The sequence below is a fragment of the Bos taurus genome, chromosome 2 (assembly GCF_002263795.3).
Source record: "Bos taurus isolate L1 Dominette 01449 registration number 42190680 breed Hereford chromosome 2, ARS-UCD2.0, whole genome shotgun sequence".
NCBI lineage: Eukaryota > Metazoa > Chordata > Mammalia > Artiodactyla > Bovidae > Bos > Bos taurus.
This window is the reverse complement of record NC_037329.1, coordinates 99,998,775-100,022,196: the sequence shown is the minus strand read 5'-3', so window position 1 is coordinate 100,022,196 and position 23,422 is coordinate 99,998,775. Positions and strand designations below refer to the sequence as shown.

At 35.2% G+C, this 23,422-nt stretch overlaps 1 protein-coding gene across 6 annotated transcripts in view; it reads left to right on the top strand.

Moving 5' to 3' along the window:
• ERBB4 (erb-b2 receptor tyrosine kinase 4) overlaps nucleotides 1-23,422 on the top strand; it is a 1,290,018-nt gene that overhangs the window by 485,665 nt on the left and 780,931 nt on the right. For all 6 annotated transcript variants that reach the window (XM_024981511.2, XM_010802290.4, XM_059878936.1 and 3 more), the window contains exon 2: nucleotides 7,583-7,734. In XM_024981511.2, coding sequence (XP_024837279.1) covers nucleotides 7,583-7,734 — 152 coding nt within the window. The remainder of the gene's footprint in view (nucleotides 1-7,582; nucleotides 7,735-23,422) is intronic.

Below are 23,422 nucleotides of genomic sequence, written 5' to 3'. Positions count from 1 at the left end.
AACAGTGTAGAACAGGTTTTACATATGTATTTTGGAAATAAATTCAATCACAAAATTTTTGAACTTGAAGGAAACATAAAGAAAAAAGAAAATTGGAACCAATAAGAAGGAAATAATTGTCCCATTTTAAACAGCTAAAAAATGTTGGAGGAATGATGTCTCAAACTTCATTGTCCTTGCCCAGTGATCATTTCTTTATATCAAACTGATTGCACATCACTGTGCAAACCTTTTTTAAAATTTGATTTAATATATTCCATAATGTATGCATATTATATACATACATTCAATTAAATAGCATTAGCTAACAATTACCTCTATCAGTAAGTCAAATATTGTGCAAAGCAAGTTAACATGTATTCACTCATTTAAATTTATGAGATGGTGGTTGTTACTGTGTTCATTTTACAGAGGAGGAAATAGAATGACAGCGGGGTTAAGTTACTTGCTCAAGGTTAATTGCAAGCCAGTGATTGCTAAAGTCTAGCCAGTGAGCTAGACTTTAATGCTGGACATCTGGCTTTAGGCTCTGTGTTATTCGCCTCTAAATTGTGTTTATTGTTGGGAGCTCTCAGCACAGACACGGAGACTCTAAGTGACTAAGTAACTTGCTTAAGACATTCAGCTCATAAAAGTAGAAGGACCAGCATTTGATCCTGTGCTAATTATTTCTCCAAAGTCCATTTTATTATTCAATGAATATTGACTGATAGTCTGCTATGTGTCTTTAAGTGTTGAATAGAGAAAGGCCTCTAACAATGGAGCTTGCATTCTAATGTAGAAATATTTAATATGAAAGAAAACAAACAAGCATATAATTTCAGATAGCAGTAAAACAAAAATAAAGAAGGCAAAGAAGACAGAGCATGATGAATGGGAATCTGCTACTTTAGATAAGATAGAAAAGGCTTTTCTGAAAGAGTGACATTTGAATAAAGATCCTCATATACATTCTACAAGTTATAGTATGAAGTTTGGATCTTATAATAAATATGATTAAAAACCAAGAATTGTTTTCAGTGAGAGTGACATGAATGATGTTTTTTAAAAAGATCATTCTGGCGTCTGGACAAAGAATTAACCAGGGCAAGGGCAGGTAAGGAATTAAGTCAGTTAGGAGGCTACTGTCAAAAGTCTAGGGCAGATATATCCTTGGATATAAATAACTATAACTATATCCTATATAACTACAGGATAACTATATAATAACTATATCCTTGGATATAAAATAGCTTGAATATAAATAACATCCAAGTGTCTTGGATTAAATAACTTTAGTAGAAGTGGCTTTCTCAGTGGCTCAACAGTAAAGAATTTGCCTGCCAAGGCTGGAGACATAAGACACCAGGGTTTGATCCCTGGATTGGGAAGATTCCCTGCAGAAGGGCATTGGAACTCACTCCAGTATTCTTGCCAAGAGAATACCATGAACAGAGGAGTCTGGCGGTTCGTGACACAGTCCTAAGGTTCAGTTGTGTGACACAACTGAAGTGACTTAGCATGCACACAAAGAAGTAGTAACAAATTTGGCCCTGTTTCAATATATATTTTGAACACAGAACTGCAGGAATTGTTTGTGTAACTATAATAGCACTCAATAGTCTCTGCAAATGTGTGCTACTTCTGATATTTATTTTATATTTTTAATGAAAATTTTAATACCCAAGAAGGTACATCAATCTAAAGCATGTTTATTATGGTAAACTTTCTGAAAGAGAAAGTACTCAGTGTTAAATCAGATGTTTTTAAAAAAGAGAACTTTTATCAAGTTACCAAATATTTCTTTATGCAGACAGTCCCTGAATGTTACACACACATTACATACATGGCTTGTGTATACTGCTTACTGCTTTCCTTACTGTGTGCATGAACAACTTCATGAACCCTTACAATAAACCTTGGACATTTTAATCAATGTATATTTTTCATGATACTAGGTCATGCTAAATGAACAGTAGATGTTAAATAAATACTCATTTCTCAATATCTCACATAGGCATTTGATTTGAAAGTCAGGCCAAAATATTGATTCAATTATTTTTTTCCCCTCTTTTTATCTTGAGTAAGCAAATGGAGTGCTGGTTTCCACAGTCATAATAAGCCTGGAGGAAATCATTGATTTTTTAGTATTAGTATGGATATTGTTAATGTTTCTTCTTTGTGCTTCTAATATATTTGCCTCATGAATTAATGAATAATTTTGTTAACCAACCTTTGAAAATTGCTACAAACTCCTAATTATAGTCTTATTTATTTAGTTTTTTTTACTGAATGAGGATCATGTAGTTCAGTCACTGTTGGTTACAAATCTTAAGAAGTCTGAAAAGCCCATGTTTGCAACTATAGCTACATTTGTAATTGAATCAATACTAAATAGAATAATTGGTGATTTTTAAGGCTTCACATATAGCTTTATTCCTGGAGTTACAGTTGAAATGAAAACTCCAGGGAGCACATGTAAATTCAGGATTTTTGAAGCTTGATTATTGTGAACTTATAGTTTAAGGACTTTATAATAGTGTTGGCAAAGGGGGCTGAATTTCGTTAAACTTGTTTTGGCTGGTGAAAAAGATTTTTCAATTCTGTTTGATAAACAGCTTTGTGAAATCAATGAAACTTGATGGTTTAAGCATTTCTTGTATACATTGCCTGATTGTAAAATCGATTGACAAATGGAAGTTGTGAGGCATTCAGTGGAGCCTTCATGAAAAGAAATACAAATGATTTTTTATGCATCTATCCAAACTAGTTCTTTAAAAATCAAGTCTGTCTGTCAAGATGAAAGTCAGGAGGAATGTTTTACTGGATTTAGATGGCTTGACTAGAACATAAATATATAGGAAAGCCTCACTGAGACAAAAATATTTTTTAACTGAAACTTTGTTAACCAGAAACTCCCAAAATCAGAATGTTTGAGAATATTCTGATTATTTAGAATATCTGTTTATTGAATTATATTTTGTGTTAATAAAAGATAATTTTAAATGTACTTATTCTAATTTTCTGTTTTCACATTGTACTGCAAAATACAGCTGATCACTTTTGAACAATGAGAACTTTACTGACTTGCAGTTTATTTTCTGAATACAAGTTATACTTATTTTTATGGCAATTAAATTAATTATTAAATAATTTTTTGCAAAGCATCATGCTGTATAGCTCAGCAGATAGACAATAATGATTAATATATTTCATCTGTCTTCAAAAAGCTTACAGCATTGTGTCTTATATAAAGAGATTTTTGCAATAATAATTAATAATTGCATATTCTATATTCTTTTTGTATATGCAGAATGAGAAAGATACAAAAATACATAGGCACTACAATTATACTAATAAACTTTCTGCCAAAATTTGTTTAAGCTTTTACAGGAAAGGTCAGAATGCACTTAATATTTTAGAAACCTTTTCATTTAGATGTTTACCTACTGATTTTTGTATACGTTTTATTTTCAACCAAAGGAAACTTGTATAACATAAGCTACATGTAAATTACAATGTGACATTATATACATTTTAGAAATGGTGAGGAAGTTTATTGCTATGCTAAGTCACTTCAGTCGTGTCCAACTCTGTGTGACCCCTAGACAGCAGCCCACCAGGCTTCCCCGTCCCTGGGATTCTCCAGGCAAGAACACTGGAGTGGGGTGCCATAGGCTTCTCCGGAGTAAGTTTATTAATTAATGCTTAATTACCCTCATCAATAGTTGCATTGAAAATAAGCTTGTCCTCTTTGGAATTGAAAGTAATTGAAATCTACATTTGATAAGCCCACATAATAGTACTTTTTTTCAACTGAAATTTTACAAGTTATAAAACTTCTGGGAGCAGTAAAAATAAAGATCGTGGATTAAGAGTGTTTTTTAGTCTCTACAGTACATTAGGGCTTCCCTGATGGCTCAGCAATAAGGAATCCGAATGCCAATGCAGGAGACATAGGAGACGTGGGTTTGACTCCTGGGTTCGGAAAGAGCCCTTGGAGGAGGAAATGGCAACCCACTCTACTACTCTTGCGTGGAAAATCCTGGGGGCAGAGGAGCTTGGCGGACTACAGTCCACAGGGTCACAAAGAGTCAGACACGACTGAAGCAAATTAGCCCACTTATTCTGTTTGTAGTATATATTTATAAATGTTTCAGTCTAAGATTTTAATATTTGTATTTTAAAAGATAGCATTTTTAAGGGCTTAAAAGCCAAAGTTTTAATTCTGTAGAAAATTTACTAAGATCAGATTACTTTGCAATACAAAAATATCATTTTAAAATAAATTTTTTACTTTTATCATCTTCTGATTTATATATATATATATATATAAAGTAGAGTGAATTATAAGTCTGAAAGAAAATCTGATTTGAGTGAAATTAAATAAATATATTGGATTTATATATTTGTGCTTTATATACTCACAGCATATATGGTTATTTATCTCCTTGTTGTATGTATCTGTGAAACCCATGCCTTCTTAGCCTCTGTGGTTAGTATATACAATTTATGAGTGTGAATGCATTATGCCACTTATATGTGGAATCTAAAAAAGCCAAACTTAATAGAAACAGAGAGAAGAATGGTGGCTACCAGGGACTTGGGAATGAGGAAATGGGGAGATTTGGGTAAAAAGTGCAAACTTCCAGTTTTAAGATGAATAAATTGTGTAGATCTACTGTGTACCATGGTGATTATAGTTAATAATACTGCATTACATTCTTGAAAGTTGTTGGAAGAGAAAGTCTGAAATATTCTCATGACTCATACACACACACAACTATGGTAATTAAATGACATGATGGTGATGTTAGCTAATGCTATGGTGGTAATCATTTTGCAATATGTAAGTGTATCAAAACCACACATGTACACATCTTCAGTTCAGTTCAGTGAAGTTACTCAATCGTGTCTGACTCTTTGTGACCTCATGAATCACAGCATCCCAGGTGTCCCTGTCCAGCACCAACTCCCAGAGTTCACCCAAACTCATGTCCATTCAGTCGGTGACGCCATCCAGCCATCTCATCTTCTGTCGTCCCCTTCTCCTCCTGCCACCCAATCCCTCCCAGCATCAGAGTCTTTTCCAATGAGTCAACTCTTCACATGAGGTGGCCAAAGTACTGGAATTTCAGCCTTAGCATCGGTCTTTCCAATGAACACCCAGGACTGGTCTCCTTTAGGATAGACTGGTTGGATCTCCTTGAAGTCCAAGGGACTGTCAAAAGTCTTCTCCAACACCACAGTTCAAAAGCATCAATTCTTCAGCGCGCAGCTTTCTTCATAGTCCAACTCTCACATCCATACATGACTACTGGAAAAACCATAGCCTTGAATAGACGGACCTTTGTTGGCAAAGTAACATCTCTGCTTTTGAATATGCTATCTAGGTTGGTCATAACTTTCCTTCCAAGGAATAAGCGTCTTTTAATTTCATGGCTGCAATTAACATCTGCAGTGATTTTGGAGCCCCCCAAAACAAAGTCTGACACTGTTTCCACTGTTTGCCCATCTATTTCCCATGAAGTGATGGGACCAAATGCCATGATCTTAGTTTTCTGAATGTTGAGCTTTAAGCCAACTTTTTCACTCTCCTCTTTCACTTTCATCAAGAGGCTTTTTAGTTCCTCTTTACTTTCTGCCATAATGGTTGTGTCATCTGCATATCTGAGGTTATTGATATTTCTCCCGGCAATCTTGATTCCAGCTTGTGCTTCTTCCAGCCCAGCATTTCTCATGATGTACTCCTCATATAAGTTAAATAAGCAGGGTGAGACTATACAGCCTTGACATACTCCTTTTCCTATTGGGAACCAGTCGGTTGTTCCATGTCCAGTTCTAACTGTTGCTTCCTAACAGGCATATAGGTTTCCAAGGCAAACCATTCAATATCACAGTAATCCAAGCCTATGCCACAACCAGTAATGCTGAAGAAGCTGAAGTTGAATGGTTCTATGAAGACCTACAATAACTTTTAGAACTAACACCCAAAAAAGATGTCCTTTTCATTATAGGAGACTGGAAGTATGAAGTCAAGAAACTACCTGGGGTAACAGGCAAATTTGGCCTTGGAATACAGAATGAAGCAGGGCAAAGGCTAATAGAGTTTTGCCAAGAGAATGCACTGGTCAAACTCTTCCAACAACACAATGAAGACTCTACACATGGACATCAGCAGATGGTCAACATCAAAATCAGATTGATTATATTCTTTGCAGCCAAAGATGGAGAAGCTCTATATAGTCAGCAAAAACAAGACCAGGAGCTGACTGTGGCTCAGATCATGAACTCCTTATTGCCAAATTCAGACTTAAATTGAAAAAGTAGGGAAAACCACTAGACCATTCAGGTATGACCTAAATCAAATCCCTTATGATTATACAGTGGAAGTGAGAAATGGATTTAAGGGACTAGATCTGATAAATAGAGTGCCTGATGAACTATGGACTGAGGTTCATGACATTGTACAGGAGACAGGGATCAAGACCATCCCCATGGAAAAGAAATGCAAAAAAGCAAAATGGCTGTCTGGGGAGGCCTTACAAATAGCTGTGAAAAGAAGAGAAGCAAAAAGCAAAGGAGAAAAGGAAAGATATAAGCATCTGAAAGCAGAGTTCCAACGAATAGCAAGGAGAGATAAGAAAGCCTTCCTCAGCGATCAATGCAAAGAAATAGAGGAAAACAACAGAATGGGAAGACTAGAGATCTCTTCAAGAAAATGAGAGAAACCAAGGGAACATTTCATGCAAAAAGGGCTCAATAAAGGACAGAAATGGTATGGACCTAATAGAAGCAGAAGATATTAAGAAGAGATGGCAAGAATACACAGAAGAACTGTACAAAAAAGATCTTCATGACCAAGATAATCACAATGGTGTGATCACTGACCTAGAGCCAGACATCCTGGAATGTGAAGTCAAGTGGGCCTTAGAAAGCATCACTATGAACAAAGCTAGTGGAGGTGATGGAATTCCAGTTCAGCTCTTTCAAATCCTGAAAGATGATGCTGTGAAAGTTCTGCACTCAATATGCCAGCAACTTTGTAAAACTCAGCAGTGGCCACAGGACTGGAAAAGGTCAGTTTTCATTCCAATCCCAAAGAAAGGCAATGCCAAAGAATGCTCAAACTACCGCACAATTGCACTCATCTCACACGCTAGTAAAGTACTGCTCAAAATTCTCCAAGCCAGGCTTCAGCAATATGTGAACCGTAAACTTCCAGATGTTCAAGCTGGTTTTAGAAAAGGCAAAGGAACCAGAGATCAAATTGCCAACATCCTCTGGATCATGGAAAAAGCAAGAGAGTTCCAAAAAAAATCGACTTCATTGACTATGCGAGAGTCTTTGACTATGTGGATCACAATAAACTGTACACATCTTAAACCTAGACAATGTTATGTCATTTATGATTCAGTAAAACTGTATAAAATGAAAGTGAACATATTTATCAGTGTATGATTATGGATCTTAAAAGGATTCAAAATATTTTAATTCAGGAAATTGGAGTAGATTGTTGTAGAGCAGAGTTGAGGGAAATGTTATCATGGTTCCTGTCGTACAAAGTTTATATAACTTCCCATGTTTCTTCTTGTCTTGACAGTGTGTGCAGGCACAGAGAATAAGCTGAGCTCTCTCTCTGACCTGGAGCAGCAGTACCGAGCCTTGCGCAAATACTATGAGAACTGTGAGGTAGTCATGGGCAACCTGGAAATAACCAGCATCGAGCACAACCGGGACCTCTCCTTTCTGCGGGTAAAGCTGACTCTTTCTTTCTGTTCTTTTTGTGAATAGACAGTGGTGTCATGATGCATAAAGACAGACTCGCTTCTTGTGTTTGATGGCTGTGCTCTCCTGCTCTGCCCGACAGAGACCATGACTATAGGCATGTAGGAGATAAGAGATTACAAGGCACACTCCGGGAAAGAAAAAGAGTGACATGCCATCATGATTGACACCCTGAGTTTAGGGCAAATACTGTTGTCCTAAGATTGATGAAAGATTCTGTCAGAGTGTAGGCCATGACTTGCAGCAGGTGTGTCCTTTTCTGAATGTCAGCCAAGAAGGAAACTTTAGGCTGTGGACTAGGAGAGTCAGAGGACCAGTCAGATAAGAATTTGTAACTTTAGCTAGGAATTTCCTTTTCTGCCCCTTTCTGTCACTTTGGCATTTTTAAATTATTTTATATTACCATAGTGAGAGTAATACTGTTAATTTTAGAATAAAAGTACCATGTTTTTGTCACTTAAAGTGGGCTAGTAGGAAATCCCACATAGATATATAAGTTGACATAGGCATGCATGTAATTGAAGACACACATATATGACATCACCCCATGACAAGTCCTTTTCCATACTTGTTTTGACTCTCACTTATCCTTACCTGTTATTCCTGTTATTAGTACTTAATGCCTGCAGTTTCTTAAGTTTTGCTTCAACTGGAAAAGTATAGGAAAATCTGAACTTCAAAGGGACTTTGACAAAGTGAGATGAGGATGTGGCATTTTGTACAACTGATAATTTATTCCTTATATAAGAATTAATAGGATATATTTTAAATAATAGCATTCCTAGAATATACTCAGTCTTATTTTCAATAATATTTACACACTTCTCAGGAGCACTGTCTTATTTAAATGAAAATATGAATAATGCTTTGAATACTGATTCAGTAAACTATTTAGTAGATGGTGAATTATGTAGAGAACTGTGATAATTTTAATAATTCTATACTTAGACCAGAAGTAAAAAATAATGATTTTGAAATACTTTGAATGCAATAAACATGTCTAGAAATGGTGACAACCTCAGAAAATGTACCACTTCAAAACTAAGTAACACTATGAGACTTATGGTATCTGCTTTTAAAATGACTGTCATACTAGTCTTGATATAGGGAATTAAGGTGTTTCTATATTCTGTTGTTTGGTTGCTAGAACTCTAATTCTACAAGTTGTGTAGTTTGTATTAACTATGATGTTTAATTATGACATCTTTGTTTATCATGAGTAGATAGTAAAATGTATCTAAATTCTTGAGTGAAAAGACCTTAAAATAATAGCTTTTTTTTTTTCCTGTTTTGCAATATTGTTTCAATAAATGAACAGGTACACCTATCCTAGAAAAACTTCTTTGAAGGAGTGCATATGAGTATTAGTTACTAAAATTTGCTTGCAGTGTTCTAATATGTCTTGATTATTTTCAGCTAAGCTGTATTCTTCAAAATCAAAATTAAAACTTGGTAGCATATACTATAGATTTGTAGATTTGGTTAGAAATGCCAAGAAACTCAATGATATTATAGAAAAGGAAAATAAGGGATGAATTCAAAAACAGGGAAACGAGGTAAAAAGATCTTTTAGAACAGAATAATATAATACAATTTTAAAAGGCAATCTGAGGTCTTCGTTTTTCTTCTCATATTTCCCTTGCTTTGTATGGAACTAGATTGCACTGGCTTAACAAAAAATAGCATCAGTACTGTGAGGGTCTTTAAATAATATAAAATTGTCTTGATGATTATATATTTTATAATTTTATCATTCTTAGGCTCTTTTAAGATTGCAAAATAGAATGATTGAAAGTTGACTTAATCTTAGAAATATGAACAAAGCAAAGAAGTCTTTGAGTATCATGGTCTATACTGTTGGATATTCTACATTTTTAGGAACTATTTTGAAGTTTAAAAAAAAGTAAAATGAACGTATTTGATAAAGAAGAAAATAAGGAGGACTAAAGCTTTATACTTGGAACAAGAAATAAGTTGTTTGTTTAAAAACATAATTATTGGCTCTTAAGGAAGCACCTCTAAAAATTCATGTAAACTTTATACTATAAACTCATGAAAATATCTTGGTTTTAATATATTTAATAATAACTGTAATAGGTTTTCTTTTTGTTTTTGGCTTATTAATGACATTGTTTTTTTGTTTCGCTTATCTTTTGTTCCTTTGGAAAATCATCATTTCTAATTGTGCTATATATCATTCACTCAACAAATAGTCTTAGCCCAAAGATATAATAGCAAGTTATCTATTGTCCTTGGCTTCAAAAATATTGCAGTCTTATAGAGTTTTACAGATGTCTAATATATAGTTATTATATGTATGAGTGTGTGTGCATATATACATTTACATTCAAATACAAAATTTTGTAGTTGACAATACAGAAATAAGACATCAGAGTCATAATGAAGGTATGGTAATTGTATTAATTGTAAGTGCGGGTGCTGAACAAAGAAAGGAATGGGTAATTCTAAGGATTCAGGAAAGATTTCAGCAGAGATGTGCTTGGATTGAGTCATGAAAAAATGAATAGGGGCTCACAATGCAGGTGGGTGGAAGGACATTCCAGTCGGTTTAATATAAGTTAAGGCTTAGAAAGAAGGCCCTAAGTCGGAGTCAAATGTGCACCTACTGTTACTGCTTTAGATTCTAGACACGGCTTTCAAATGAATCAAATAGTGCTCTTCCTCTCACGGAGCTTACAGGGTAGTGTGCATAAAGATATACTGTGGGATGGAATAAAGTATTAAGTTGGAGAGATTGAGATCTTGGTAGTATGGATAAATATGTACCACCCAAATGACACCCAGCACCCAAATGACAAACTAGCGTTTAGGGATTAGATGAAAGAGTGAAGGGAGACAGACCTGTATTAGCCCAAGAAGTGGTCCAACGTCAAAATTCTCAAGATGTCCCATTCTCTGTTTTTTGGTGAGTTCAGTGTAAAATCATAACTGCTTATGTTCATGAGCTCTGAATCTAGGCTTGTTAGCTGAAATCTTCATACTACTGCATTGGATGAGCTATTATTTCTAACTACACCTTAGAATATGAGAGCTTTCCATTTAACATAAAATGTAATTCATTTGTGTTCTTAGTAGCTTGCTTCCTAGAAAATACATAATCTGTTCAATATTGATACCTTGCAAGTAGAGTTCATGTAAAGGGAATCTATTAATAGTTATTTTACATTATGTTATCATTTCTTATAAAATTTGAATTGTATGAGTGAATTGGGAGCTTTCATTAACTTATCCTATGGGTTATATAGCCCTCATATATGTTGACATATAACTGTAATGCATTGACCCACTCATAGAGGTGTGCAGTTTCCGTTCTTTTAAGAATGGTCCATATCTACAATGTGTTTAGAAAGACATCATAGATAGGGATTTTGAATTCTATGTTGAAATTTATGTTGTCATTAAGAAGTTAGGAAATTATCTTTGCTTTAAAAATATTTCCCATCCTTGTTTTTATCTCTAACTAGCAAGTTTATAGTGTTTTGTTTTTTTTTCCTTGTTTTGTATGAAAACCACTCTAATGTCTGTGATTCATGAAAGCAGGTTAACCATCACTATTTATCTCTTTTACTATCTGAATATTCAGTGTCTAGAGCAGTGTCTAAAGTTTTGTAGCTTTTCACTATTTGTTGAATGGAAAAATGTGTTATCCTAAATACTTTAATAATTCTTAATTATAAATCATTATTTCATATGGGATATATTTTCTAGATGAGTTTATGGGACTCTCCTCATGTTATTAATATTTCAGTGTGACAGCTCACAGGTCAGATGTTTGGGCATAAGACACAGGCTGGGTCAATCAGAATCAATTCCCAGTGAAGATTTGGAATTGTGACAAAGAACATTGTTTTTTATCAATTAGCTTCTTGACCAACTGGTACCAGAACTCAGTTTTGTTTTGTTTTGTTTAATTTTTTTGTATTTTGGTTTTTTGAGTGTAAGAGCTGTGCAAACAACAGAATAGAGCCAACACGCTGAATCTGACATAGAGACCAGGGAAAGAGACCATTCAACCCAAATTAACAATGAGGGCAGCTGCCAGTCTGCTTATGAAGATTGATTGCATCCCAGCCATTTAGCCCATATGATGCCTTGGAACTTGTTAGCAACTTTGAAGTTATTTCCTGTTTTTTTCTTAAACTAGATAGGTTTGTTTTCTTTTACTGTTACTAAAAGATCCTATCAAGTATATCTCCCAAGATCTCAAGAACATCACAAAAGTGGGCCATTTAAATTGGATTGAAGATGTGTCTATATATAATACCCCCCCCCAAAATAAAACTCTGTAGTGTTATGTACCTACTCTGTTAATCTTTGTTAGATATATGTTATTAAAATACTTTAAAATGCATTCTTTCAATATTATTTTATTGTATCAAACCCAGTGCTTATCCCTAGATGCACCTTTTCACCTAGCTTTGTTGTAACCTTGAGCTTTTATGTTTCTTTTTGGGAAAAAAAATGTAGTTGATAGTGTTTAACATTAGACCCTTGAGATACTGCATAGTTGGCTAGAAAAAGGCCCTAAAACTTATTTACTATGTATTTTATCACTGTCACAGGGTTAAGACTTATAATAGAAAACAGCAAAGCATAAAAATCACAGATTTTGCGCTATTATCTTACACTTTGTGAACTCTCTACAACAAAACCAAGTATACCAAGTAATGGGAATGAACTATTAGACCTTTTACCCTCATTAAAATTCTTGCCAATATCTCACCTTTGTCATCCCATTGGTCTTCCTTGCTGCTGCTGGCATTCTGTAACTGAGAGCTTCTAACAAGATGCCTGACCTGCTAGTTTTTGTACTTTAAATGTATTTTCTCTGTTTTATATATTTACTTTAAACAAATAAGTTTTAAGTGCCAAATAAGTATAAAGCCATGTGATGAATAATGTAGAGTATATATAAGGACTGTTAATATCTATCTGCAACCATTGTTATAATAGGTGATTACTTTTAATTTGTGGCTTGAATTCAGTTGTTTGTGAATTGCTTTGGAAAATGTGTAGTTTTTAAAAATTAATTAATTTATTTTAATTGGAGACTAATTACTATATTGTGGTGGATTTTGCCATACATTGACATGAATCAGCCACAGGTATACATGTGTCACCCCCATCCCAAACCCCGCTCCCACCTCTCACCCCATCCAATCCCTCTGGGTTGTCCCAGTGCACCAGCTTTGAGTGCCCTATCTCATGCATTGAACTTGGACTGGTCATCTATTTCACATCTGGTAATATACGTGTTTCAATGCTATTCTCTCAAATCATCCCACCCTCACTTTCTCCCACAGAGTTCAAAAGACTGTTCTTTATATCTGTGTCTCTTTTGCTGTCTCACATAAAGGATTGTTGTTACCATCTTAACGACCAAATTGGTCATTACCAATTTATGTTAAATGCCATTTACTATAAATTCCATATGTATGTGTTAATATAGTATATTGGTGTTTTTCTTTCTGGCTTAATTCACTCTGTATAATAGGCTCCAGTTTCATCCATCTCATTAGAACTGACTCAAATGTGTTCTTTTTAATAGCTGAGTAATATTCCATGTGTATATGTAATCCAACTTTCTTATCCATTCATCTGCTGATGGACATCTAGGTTGCTTCCATGTCCTAGCTATTGTAAACAGTGCTGCAGTGAACAATGGGGTACATGTGTCTCTTTCAATTCTGGTTTCCTCAGTGTGTATGCCCAACAGTGGGATTCCCGGTTCATATGGCAGTTCTATTTCCAGTATTTTTAAGGAATCTCCACACTGTCCTCCATAGTGGCTGTACTAGTTTGCATACCTACCAACAGTGTAAGAGGGTTCCCTTTTTTCCACATCCTCTCCAGCATTTGTAGACTTTTTGATAGCAGCCATTCTGACCAGCATGAGGTGGTACCTCATTGTAGTTTTGATTTGCATTTCTCTGATAATGAGTGATGTTGAGCATCTTTTCATGTGTTTGTGAGCCATCTGCACGTCTTCTTTCAAGAAATGTCTGTTTAGTTATTTGGTCCATTTTTTGAATGGGTCAGGAAAATGTGTATTTTAAAAAGCGATGAAGAGATCAATTTATTTAGCACTTGATCCATTGACCTGGAATATTACAGTGTCAGTAATTAATTAGACTTCTGTGTGCTGCTTAAATCATTTAAGATTTAAGAAAGCTTAAATCTTAATGATTAAATATATGTTTTATTACTTAAAAAGAAATAAAATAAATTGATAAGACATCTTTTCAAAGAGCAGCATTAATATTTTGTTATTGGTAGCAAAAAGGCGATGACTTTGAAAAAAATACTGTATAGTTTTTTTAAAAAGATTTTAAAGGTATCTGTTCTCAGATAATGAATAACACATGTTGCAGTTGGAATGCAACAGATTTTGGAAAAAAAATCTTCTTTTATTGTATAGTTGACAGAGCTATAAAGAGTTTTATTTAATATGTACGAAATAGTGCCATCTAAAACTGTCTTTCTAAAATAAAACTCCAGTTTTATTTCTTTATAGAAATCATATAAATCATTCATTTTCCTTTACTAAAGAAAATGTCCTATTCTTAAATCCAAATATCATCTTTGTCTTTTAGTTAATCATTAATATTTTATAATGCTATGGAACTATCCTACTTTTTTATTATACATACACACATAAATATAAATATAAATATACATTTTTCAGGTGTAAGGATGGACCTACATTACTTCATTCTTATACTTGCACATAGTTACTCTTCTGACTAAGGAAAAAATTTTGTAGAAAAGCAGATACATCTGTAGCTAACAAAATGCAAGATGGTGACTGCATCACTGAAACCTAAGACCTTGGCTTCATTAGCATGGCTTTGATACAATAAATCAGGGATGATGCTGAGCAATAATGAGTTTCAAGTTGCAACAAGCAATTCCACTTTCATCTGTTTCTTAGCTGTTTCCAGTAAGAGTGAACAACTAGTTGTGCTCATTATAAAATTCTGAAATATTTACATTTCAGCCTACTTCTAGCCTTAGGGTGTATCTTTTATTCCCCTCTAGCAGTTCAAAGCAGATGACTAAAATTAAATCCAACTGTGTGTGGAGGGGGTTTATATTTGTTTTGTGTTGTTTCCATATCGTGTTCACTCACACTGAACTCTGCCTGGGCTAAGCTGTCGGCTGTGTAGTATGATTTAGCAAAACCCTACACTGAAAAGCCCATCCTTAAAATAGATAATTTATAAAATACTTTATTTCTTTGAGTTAGAAAATGCTTTGTTGAATAGTTTTCTTAAATAGCAACTATTGGGAATTCCCTGGCAGTCCAATGGTTAGGACTCCATGCTTTCACTGCCAAGAGCATGAGTTTGATCCCTGGTCAGGAAACTAAGATCCAGCAAGATGCACATGCACAGTGAGGCTATTAAAAAAAAAAAAAAATATATATATATATATATATACACACACATACATATATATATATATACACATATATATGAAGCTAGTACTGTCTAATTGTGTTTGTTTTTAGATCATTAAATACCAGATAGAATGACTTCTGTGAGATTTTGTTGAGGATATTGATTGGCAACAGAATGAGAAAAGTAGTGATATTCTAAAAGCATTAAAAGTTGGAGAGGAAAACAACATTTAATTAAATATCTGTGGCATAATAAAGGTGGGTCCACACATATTCACATTTACCTAAAAGATAATATAAGGGTTAAGTCACTTGCTCAGTCGTGTCCAACTCTTTGCGACCCCTTGGATGGTAGCCCACCAGGTCAAGAAATGCCTGTCATTTCAACAAGCATTAAAATAGGATATGATGTTCTGACTTTTTATTTATCTTTTTGTTTGAATTTTGTGTAAAACTACATTTGCGGTAAAATGTAACATATTAGTTGTATTTAGATGATGAAATTTTAGCTGGGAGAGATAGAGGATACTAAAAATACAATCGAGAAAATAGTATTTTGACGTTTGTTGGGCCAAAGCAGACATTCTGGGTTAAATGGAATTTTCAAAGCTTTGATAGTTTCTGAAAGCTATTTCTAAGACTGTTAAGCATACTGCATATGCAATTTTGTATGTATATATTTACAGCTGGCTTTTAAATTGAAACTTGATTTTGTACTAAATATAATCATAGAACTTGTATTGTAATTGAAAAAGCTATATAATTTACACTTGGCCAGGACATATGTAAATATATATATATATATTTATATATTTCCTTAGAGGATAAATACTGTTTAATCTGAGAATACACATTGATTCAAAATCCTGATGGTGTTTAGCAGCTCTACATGAAAAATCAAAAGATAAAATGTATTTATATTCTTACTTTGGCAGTTATATGAACATATTTTGGAAACTTTTTTCTTAATTAAGTGAAACATTAAATGATATATATATATATATTCTTATGTATTTGATAGTTTTCTCTATATCTTAAAAATATTAGAAATAAAATGCCATAGTATCTATAAAAAAGATGTACATATGATAGAAACTGATATTTATATTTGAAGGATTTTTGGAAAATAGAAATATGAACTAGAATAGTATAGTTTATAATTCTATTATATATACAATTATATGTTATAAATATAAATTAGTGACTATTTATACATATGCTGCTGCTGCTAAGTTCCTTCATTCGTGTCCGACTCTGTGCGACCCCATAGACGGCAGCCCACCAGGCTTCCCCGTCCCTGAGATTCTCCAGGCAAGAACACTGGAGTGGGTTGCCATTTCCTTCTCCAATGCATGAAAGTGAAAAGAGAACGTGAAGTCGCTCGGTCGTGTCCGACTCTAGCTACCCCATGGACTGCAGCCTACCAGGCTCCTACGTCCATAGGACTTTCCAGGCAGGAGTACTGGAGTGGGGTGCCATTGCCTTCTCCGATTTATACATATATGCTAACATAAATATAAATGAGCTAGGATTTTCTAGAATTGAGTCAGATTAGTATAACATACTATCCGTATGTAATGTCTCTCAGATAATATTATTAAAAATAAAACTGTTTAATAGAAAATTTTTAAGTCCCTAAATTGTAATACATTTTTGAGGAAAAAAATGCCCTTGTTGCAAATATACTTAAATTAAAAATGAATTTATTAAGATCCTAAGCAGATGCAAAGCATTTCTTTACATTTCTGGGGGTTAAGGTATTTAAATTTGGCTTAAATGGTGAGTATAATGAATTTATAAGCTTTTAACCTTAATTAGAAGTAAATGCAAGTAACAAACCCATCTTGCTCTATGATACTTAGATACTCTTTGCTCAGAAAAACTGGGTATATAAAGGTTATTTCTTAACCTTTTAAGCAAAGACCTTGGTTCAAAGAGACAGAGCAAATGGTATTTATAATAAGTTTTAAAAACTAACTAGGGCTCCTCTGGTGGCTCAGACGGTGAAGAATTCACCTGCAATGCAAGAGTCATAGGAGACCTGGGTTTGATCTCTGGATTGGGAAGATTCCCTGGAGAAGGGAATGGCAACCCACTCTAGTATTCTTGCCTGGAGAATTTCATGGACAGAGGAGCCTGGCAGGCTACAGTCCATGGGGTTGCAAAGAGTCGGACACAACACTTCATTTCACTTCAGGGACATTTGGGAATGAGCTACCTTTCAGTTCTAAATTCCAAACAGTAGAATCTAATCAAATAAAACATTTTTTAAGAAAATCATAATTATGAACATTTCATTAGCTTTATTTTTTTCTGATCCTTAAAATGGAGCACTTTGTTTTCTTTCAAAAAAGACAGGCTTAAACTTGAACAAATTTGTACAAGTCCAAATCAATTCTAAAGATCTCTCTCTTCAGTCACATAGAACATAATCTAAAGTTCAAAAGTGTAAAAATAAAATGTGAAAATGTTTCCATTTTAAACACTGTAGTTATTTCTTCTGATCCTTAATTTGAACCCTTATGACTATATAAAATACTATGTTAAAATATATAATGAAAGTGATAACAATTGAGCTTTTGTTGTAGTAAATTTAAGCCTCTTTGAAATCACTACTGTTAAATTTCTACCTGAAAATCAAAATATGTAATCAAATGTTGAAGTAAATATTCTTAAACAATTTGGTGCCACATTTGTTTCCAAAAATAAAAGTGTCAATCAGGGTGCTTAGCACCTGTAACTCCTTAGTAAGAGGTGGTTTTTTGTAACTGTTGGATTTCTTCCTTCCTTCTTTGAATCTCTAGGCAGTGACAATTGAGCAGTGCTCTGAAGATTTGACAATATATTTTTACAAAGCTTTTTTAAAGGTTCAGCTTTTGGGTGGTAGTGATTTTGTATTTTCAGAAAGGTGAAATTACAAGTCAAACACTTTGTTGTTTTTTTAAGAGGAAGTCAATAGCTAAAAATGTAAAAAGTCTGTACATAATGAGTGACAGTTGTTTCAACAATCAAGATGGTATCTCATGGAAGCATTGGTAAGCATTCATTAAAAAAAAAATTAATGAGGTATCAATGAAGCACTGGGAAGAGTTCATGAAAGAAATACAGTGTGAAGTACAAACAAATATGGACTATATGCTGAGTGGCTTTACTTTCTTTCTTAAAGCTTCCCATCCTCTGAAGACAGTGGTCAAAATTATTTAATTCCTATATTTTCTGGTCCCTGCCTATAAATCTTGTCTTTTGCTATCACTGATGGCGTTAAAACCCATGTTCATCTTTCAATTATACCCAACTCCCTTTTTGTATTCAAATCTAACACTATTGCCCTTTCATGCTCTGACTCTCCCCACCAGTACACATAGAAACATGTCTTTATTCCAGATCTCCTTTTAAAAATGGTTTCTGCAGGAAGCTTTACTAACTCCCATGTCTTACTGAATTTCTCCCATTATTACATTCATAGCACCCATGCTATTTTGTAGCACTTTCACTATGGCAGTTATTTAAGTATTTAATTTCCATCTGTTCTCCCATATAATAAATAGCTTGAGGACAAGGGCCATGTCTAGTTTGCTGAAGAATTTTAAACATTACCCAGTGTCTGTCCTAGAGTGGCTGCTTAGCAAATATTTGTGGAATGAGTACATAAGTAAATTGAAGAACAATGAAAGTGAATTATTTTGTTCTTGATAACGTCTTTAATTAGCAAAATAAATCACAGTTTTTTTTACATTATTTACTTTTCTAATTGAAGTCCCTTTCCCTAGTTTCTTTGTAGAATCTATAGTGTCTTTCATGTTATGTTCCAGGAAATGATTTGGCTAATAATAAGTATACTTCCTATAGTAGAAACATGAGAAATTTAATTTACATATGCACGCTCATACACAGATACCTAAGGGATGGGTAAGCAGTCCAGTTTGCTGCCTCTGCTGTGTAAAGAACAAAGCCATGGCCATCACAGCTTTTAAGTATCTTCTTTATTGCCTTCCTTGAGTACCTGAGACAGTCTTCATTGACATGATCCCTTATATGCATATACTCTGTATAAGTAAAGTCTCTATGCTTTTGTATGCAGTTTCCTTCCTTTCTAGAATGCCTTTCCACCCTTCCCTTTGGGAAAATCACACATCTTCTAAGAATTTATTTATTTATTTATTTTTGGCCACATGGCATGAGAGAACCTAGTTCCCTGACCTGGGATCAAACCCCTGGATTGGGAGCATGGAATCTTAGCCACTGGACCACCAGAGAAGTCCCTATTCTCATTTTAAAATGGTAGAATGTAGTGACTTTTTCAGGAACATACAGCTCAACCAGCATTTTCACCCAGGTCTTTCAATTCAGACTTCAGACACTTGTCTAGCTTCTTGTCTACTATTTACCAAAGCTGTTTCTTGGAGAAAACAGGTTTTTAGAAAAATTGAAACAAAGGGAATAGATTTTTATAGAAAAAAAAGTAAAGCATATTTTAAAATTCAGAGCTAGATTGATTGTGGCAGAAGATGTGCCTTGGAAGAGCCACTGTAGTTTTGACCATGAACGACCCAGGCTCAGTCAGTGAAGGTAGCTGATGAAATGAGGAAAGCCCTGCAAAAAACTGTCAAGAAAAATTTATCTACTTCATGATTTAGATGTTGTAATTAAAAAAAATAAGCATTCATTCAGCATGTCTTTGAAAAATGAAAAGGAAGTGTTAGTCATTCGGTGTCTGACTCTATGTGACCTCATGGACTATAGCCTGCCAGGCTCCTCTGTCCATGGAACTCTGCAGGCAAGAATACTGGAGTGGGTAGCCATTCCCTTCTCTAGGGAATCTTCCTGACCCAGGGATCAAACCTGGGTCTCCTGCATTGCAGGCAGATTCTTTACCATCTGGGAAGCTGATAGGGAAGCCCCAGAGCCACCAGGGAAGCCCCAGCAGATCTTTCAGTCAGTCAGTCAGTTCAGTCGCTCAGTCGTGTCTGACTCTTTGCGACCCCATGAATTGCAGCACACCAGGCCTCCCTGTCCATCACCAACTCCCAGAGTTCACTCAAACTCACGTCCATCGAGTCAGTGATGCCATCCAGGCATCTCATCCTCTGTCGTCCGCTCCTCCTCCTGCCCCCAATCCCTCCCAGCATCAGAGTCTTTTCCAGTGAGTCAACCCTTCGCATGAGGTGCCCAAAGTACTGGAGTTTCAGCTTCAGCATCATTCCTTCCAAAGAAATCCCAAGATCTTTATGGACTGCTAATTCTTTGTAAGTTGTTGTACTGTGTTTTATAAAGAAGTATAGAGCTATAAGTTAACAGTCCCTAACCCCAAACTTATTAATGCTAAAAGAGTACTTCAGGTAGTAAATGTCATAGACATTCCCAGAATCGTAATCCTGTAAAATCAAGGACTACATTTCATCCTTCTTTATATTCCCAGGACTTAGCACACTGCTTGGCATGCACACACACACACACCAAAGTATAAGATAAATAATGAATGACTGAATAGTATGTATTGAAATGTGTGTGGGGCAGGTGTCACAAAAATATTTGTAGAAATGGTTTCCTGTTCCACATATGAGGAGTTTGGGAGTCACCATTCTGTCCCAACAACAAATAGAAAGCAGAAGAGACTGAAAAATCAACCACTTTTCAGGACACCCAGTCATAGATTAGTCCCCACAATACGGTGGGTTTTACCTCCAGACCTTCAGTTGAATTTCCACAGTAAATAAGGGAGGGGAATCTCTTTCAACCTCTAGAAGGGAGAGGAGAAAAGGAACTATTTTGAAATGCACACCATACTTCTTAACAGGCCTTGCCCTCAGGGGAAATTACTTAACAAGAGAGAGCCTACCCTGCTAGATTCATGTACCCAATTCTAAGTGGCTTCAGTCTTATCCAACTCTCTGTGACCCTGTGGGCTGCAACCTGCCAGGCTACTCTGTCCATGGGATTCTCTAGGCAAGAATAGTGAAGTGGGTAGTCATTTCCTTCTCCAGGGGATCTTCTCAACGCAGAGATCCTACTTGGGTCTCTCTCTTTTTTTTTTTTTTTTAATTTTATTTTATTTTTAAACTTTACATAATTGTATTAGTTTTGCCAAATATCAAAATGAATCCATCACAGGTATACATGTGCTCCCCATCCTGAACCCTCCTCCCTCCTCCCTCCCCATACCATCCTTCTGGGTCGTCCCAGTGCACCAGCCCCAAGCATCCAGTATCATGCATTGAACCTGGACTGGCATCTCGTTTCATACATGATATTTTACATGTTTCAATGCCATTCTCCCAAATCTTCCCACCCTCTCCCTCTGCAACAGTGTCCGTAAGACTGTTCCATACATCAGCGTCACTTTTGCTGTCTCATACACAGGGTTATTGTTATCATCTTTCTAAATTCCATATATATGCGTTAGTATACTGTATTGGTGTTTTTCCTTCTGGCTTACTTCACTCTGTATAATAGGCTCCAGTTTCATCCACCTCATTAGAACTGATTCAAATGTATTCTTTTTAATGGCTGAGTAATACTCCATTGTGTATATGTACCACAGCTCTCTTATCCATTCATCTGCTGATGGACATCTAGGTTGCTTCCATGTCCTGGCTATTATAAACAGTGCTGCGATGAACATTGGGGTGCATGTGTCTCTTTCCCTTCTGGTTTCCTCAGTGTGTATGCCCAGCAGTGGGATTGCTGGATCATAAGGCAGTTCTATTTCCAGTTTTTTAAGGAATCTCCACACTGTTCTCCATAGTGGCTGTACTAGTTTGCATTCCCACCAACAGTGTAAGAGGGTTCCCTTTCCTCCATACCCTCTCCAACATTTATTATTTGTAGACTTTTGGATCATAGCCATTCTGACTGGTGTGAAATGGTACCTCATAGTGGTCTTGATTTGCATTTCTCTGATAATGAGTGATGTTGAGCATCTTTTCATGTGTTTGTTAGCCATCTGTATGTCTTCTTTGGAGAAATGTCTATTTAGTTCTTTGGCCCATTTTTTGATTGGGTCATTTATTTTTCTGGAGTTGAGCTGGAGGAGTTGCTTGTATATTTTTGAGATTAGTTGTTTGTCCATTGCTTCATTTGCTATTATTTTCTCCCATTCTGAAGGCTGTCTTTTCACCTTGCTGATAGTTTCCTTTTATGTGCAGAAGCTTTTAAGGTTAATTAGGTCCCATTTGTTTATTTTTGCTTTTATTTCCGATATTCTGGGAGGTGGGTCATAGAGGATCCTGCTGTGATGTATGTCAGAGAGTGTTTTGCCTATGTTCTCCTCTAGGAGTTTTATAGTTTCTGGTCTTATGTTTAGATCTTTAATCCATTTTGAGTTTATTTTTGTGTATGGTGTTAGAAAGTGTTCTAGTTTCATTCTTTTACAAATGGTTGACCAGTTTTCCCAGCACCACTTGTTAAAGAGATTGTCTTTAATCCATTGTATATTCTTGCCTCCTTTGTCAAAGATAAGGTGTCCATATGTGCGTGGATTTATCTCTGGGCTTTCTATTTTGTTCCATTGATCTATATTTCTGTCTTTGTGCCAGTACCATACTGTCTTGATAACTGTGGCTTTGTAGTAGAGCCTGAAGTCAGGTAGGTTGATTCCTCCAGTTCCATTCTTCTTTCTCAAGATCGCTTTGGCTATGTGAGGTTTTTTGTATTTCCATACAAATTGTGAAATTATTTGTTCTAGCTCTGTGAAGAATACTGTTGGTAGCTTGATAGGGATTGCATTGAATCTATAGATTGCTTTGGGTAGTATACTCATTTTCACTATATTGATTCTTCCAATCCATGAACATGGTATATTTCTCCATCTATTAGTGTCCTCTTTGATTTCTTTCACCAGTGTTTTATAATTTTCTATATATAGGTCTTTAGTTTCTTTAGGTAGATATATTCCTAAGTATTTTATTCTTTCCGTTGCAATGGTGAACGGAATTGTTTCCTTAATTTCTCTTTCTGTTTTCTCATTATTAGTGTATAGGAATGCAAGGGATTTCTGTGTGTTGATTTTATATCCTGCAACTTTACTATAGTCATTGATTAGTTCTAGTAATTTTCTGGTGGAGTCTTTGGTCTCTTATGTCTCCTGCACTGGCAAGCAGGTTCTTTGCCACTGGTGTCATCTGTGAAGCTAGATATTATCAGAGCCTAACTATCATGGGGAAGAGAAATACCCAACTCCACCTGACTCTAGCCATCCTGGACCTGGATCATCAAAAGGATGAGATAAAAAACTGA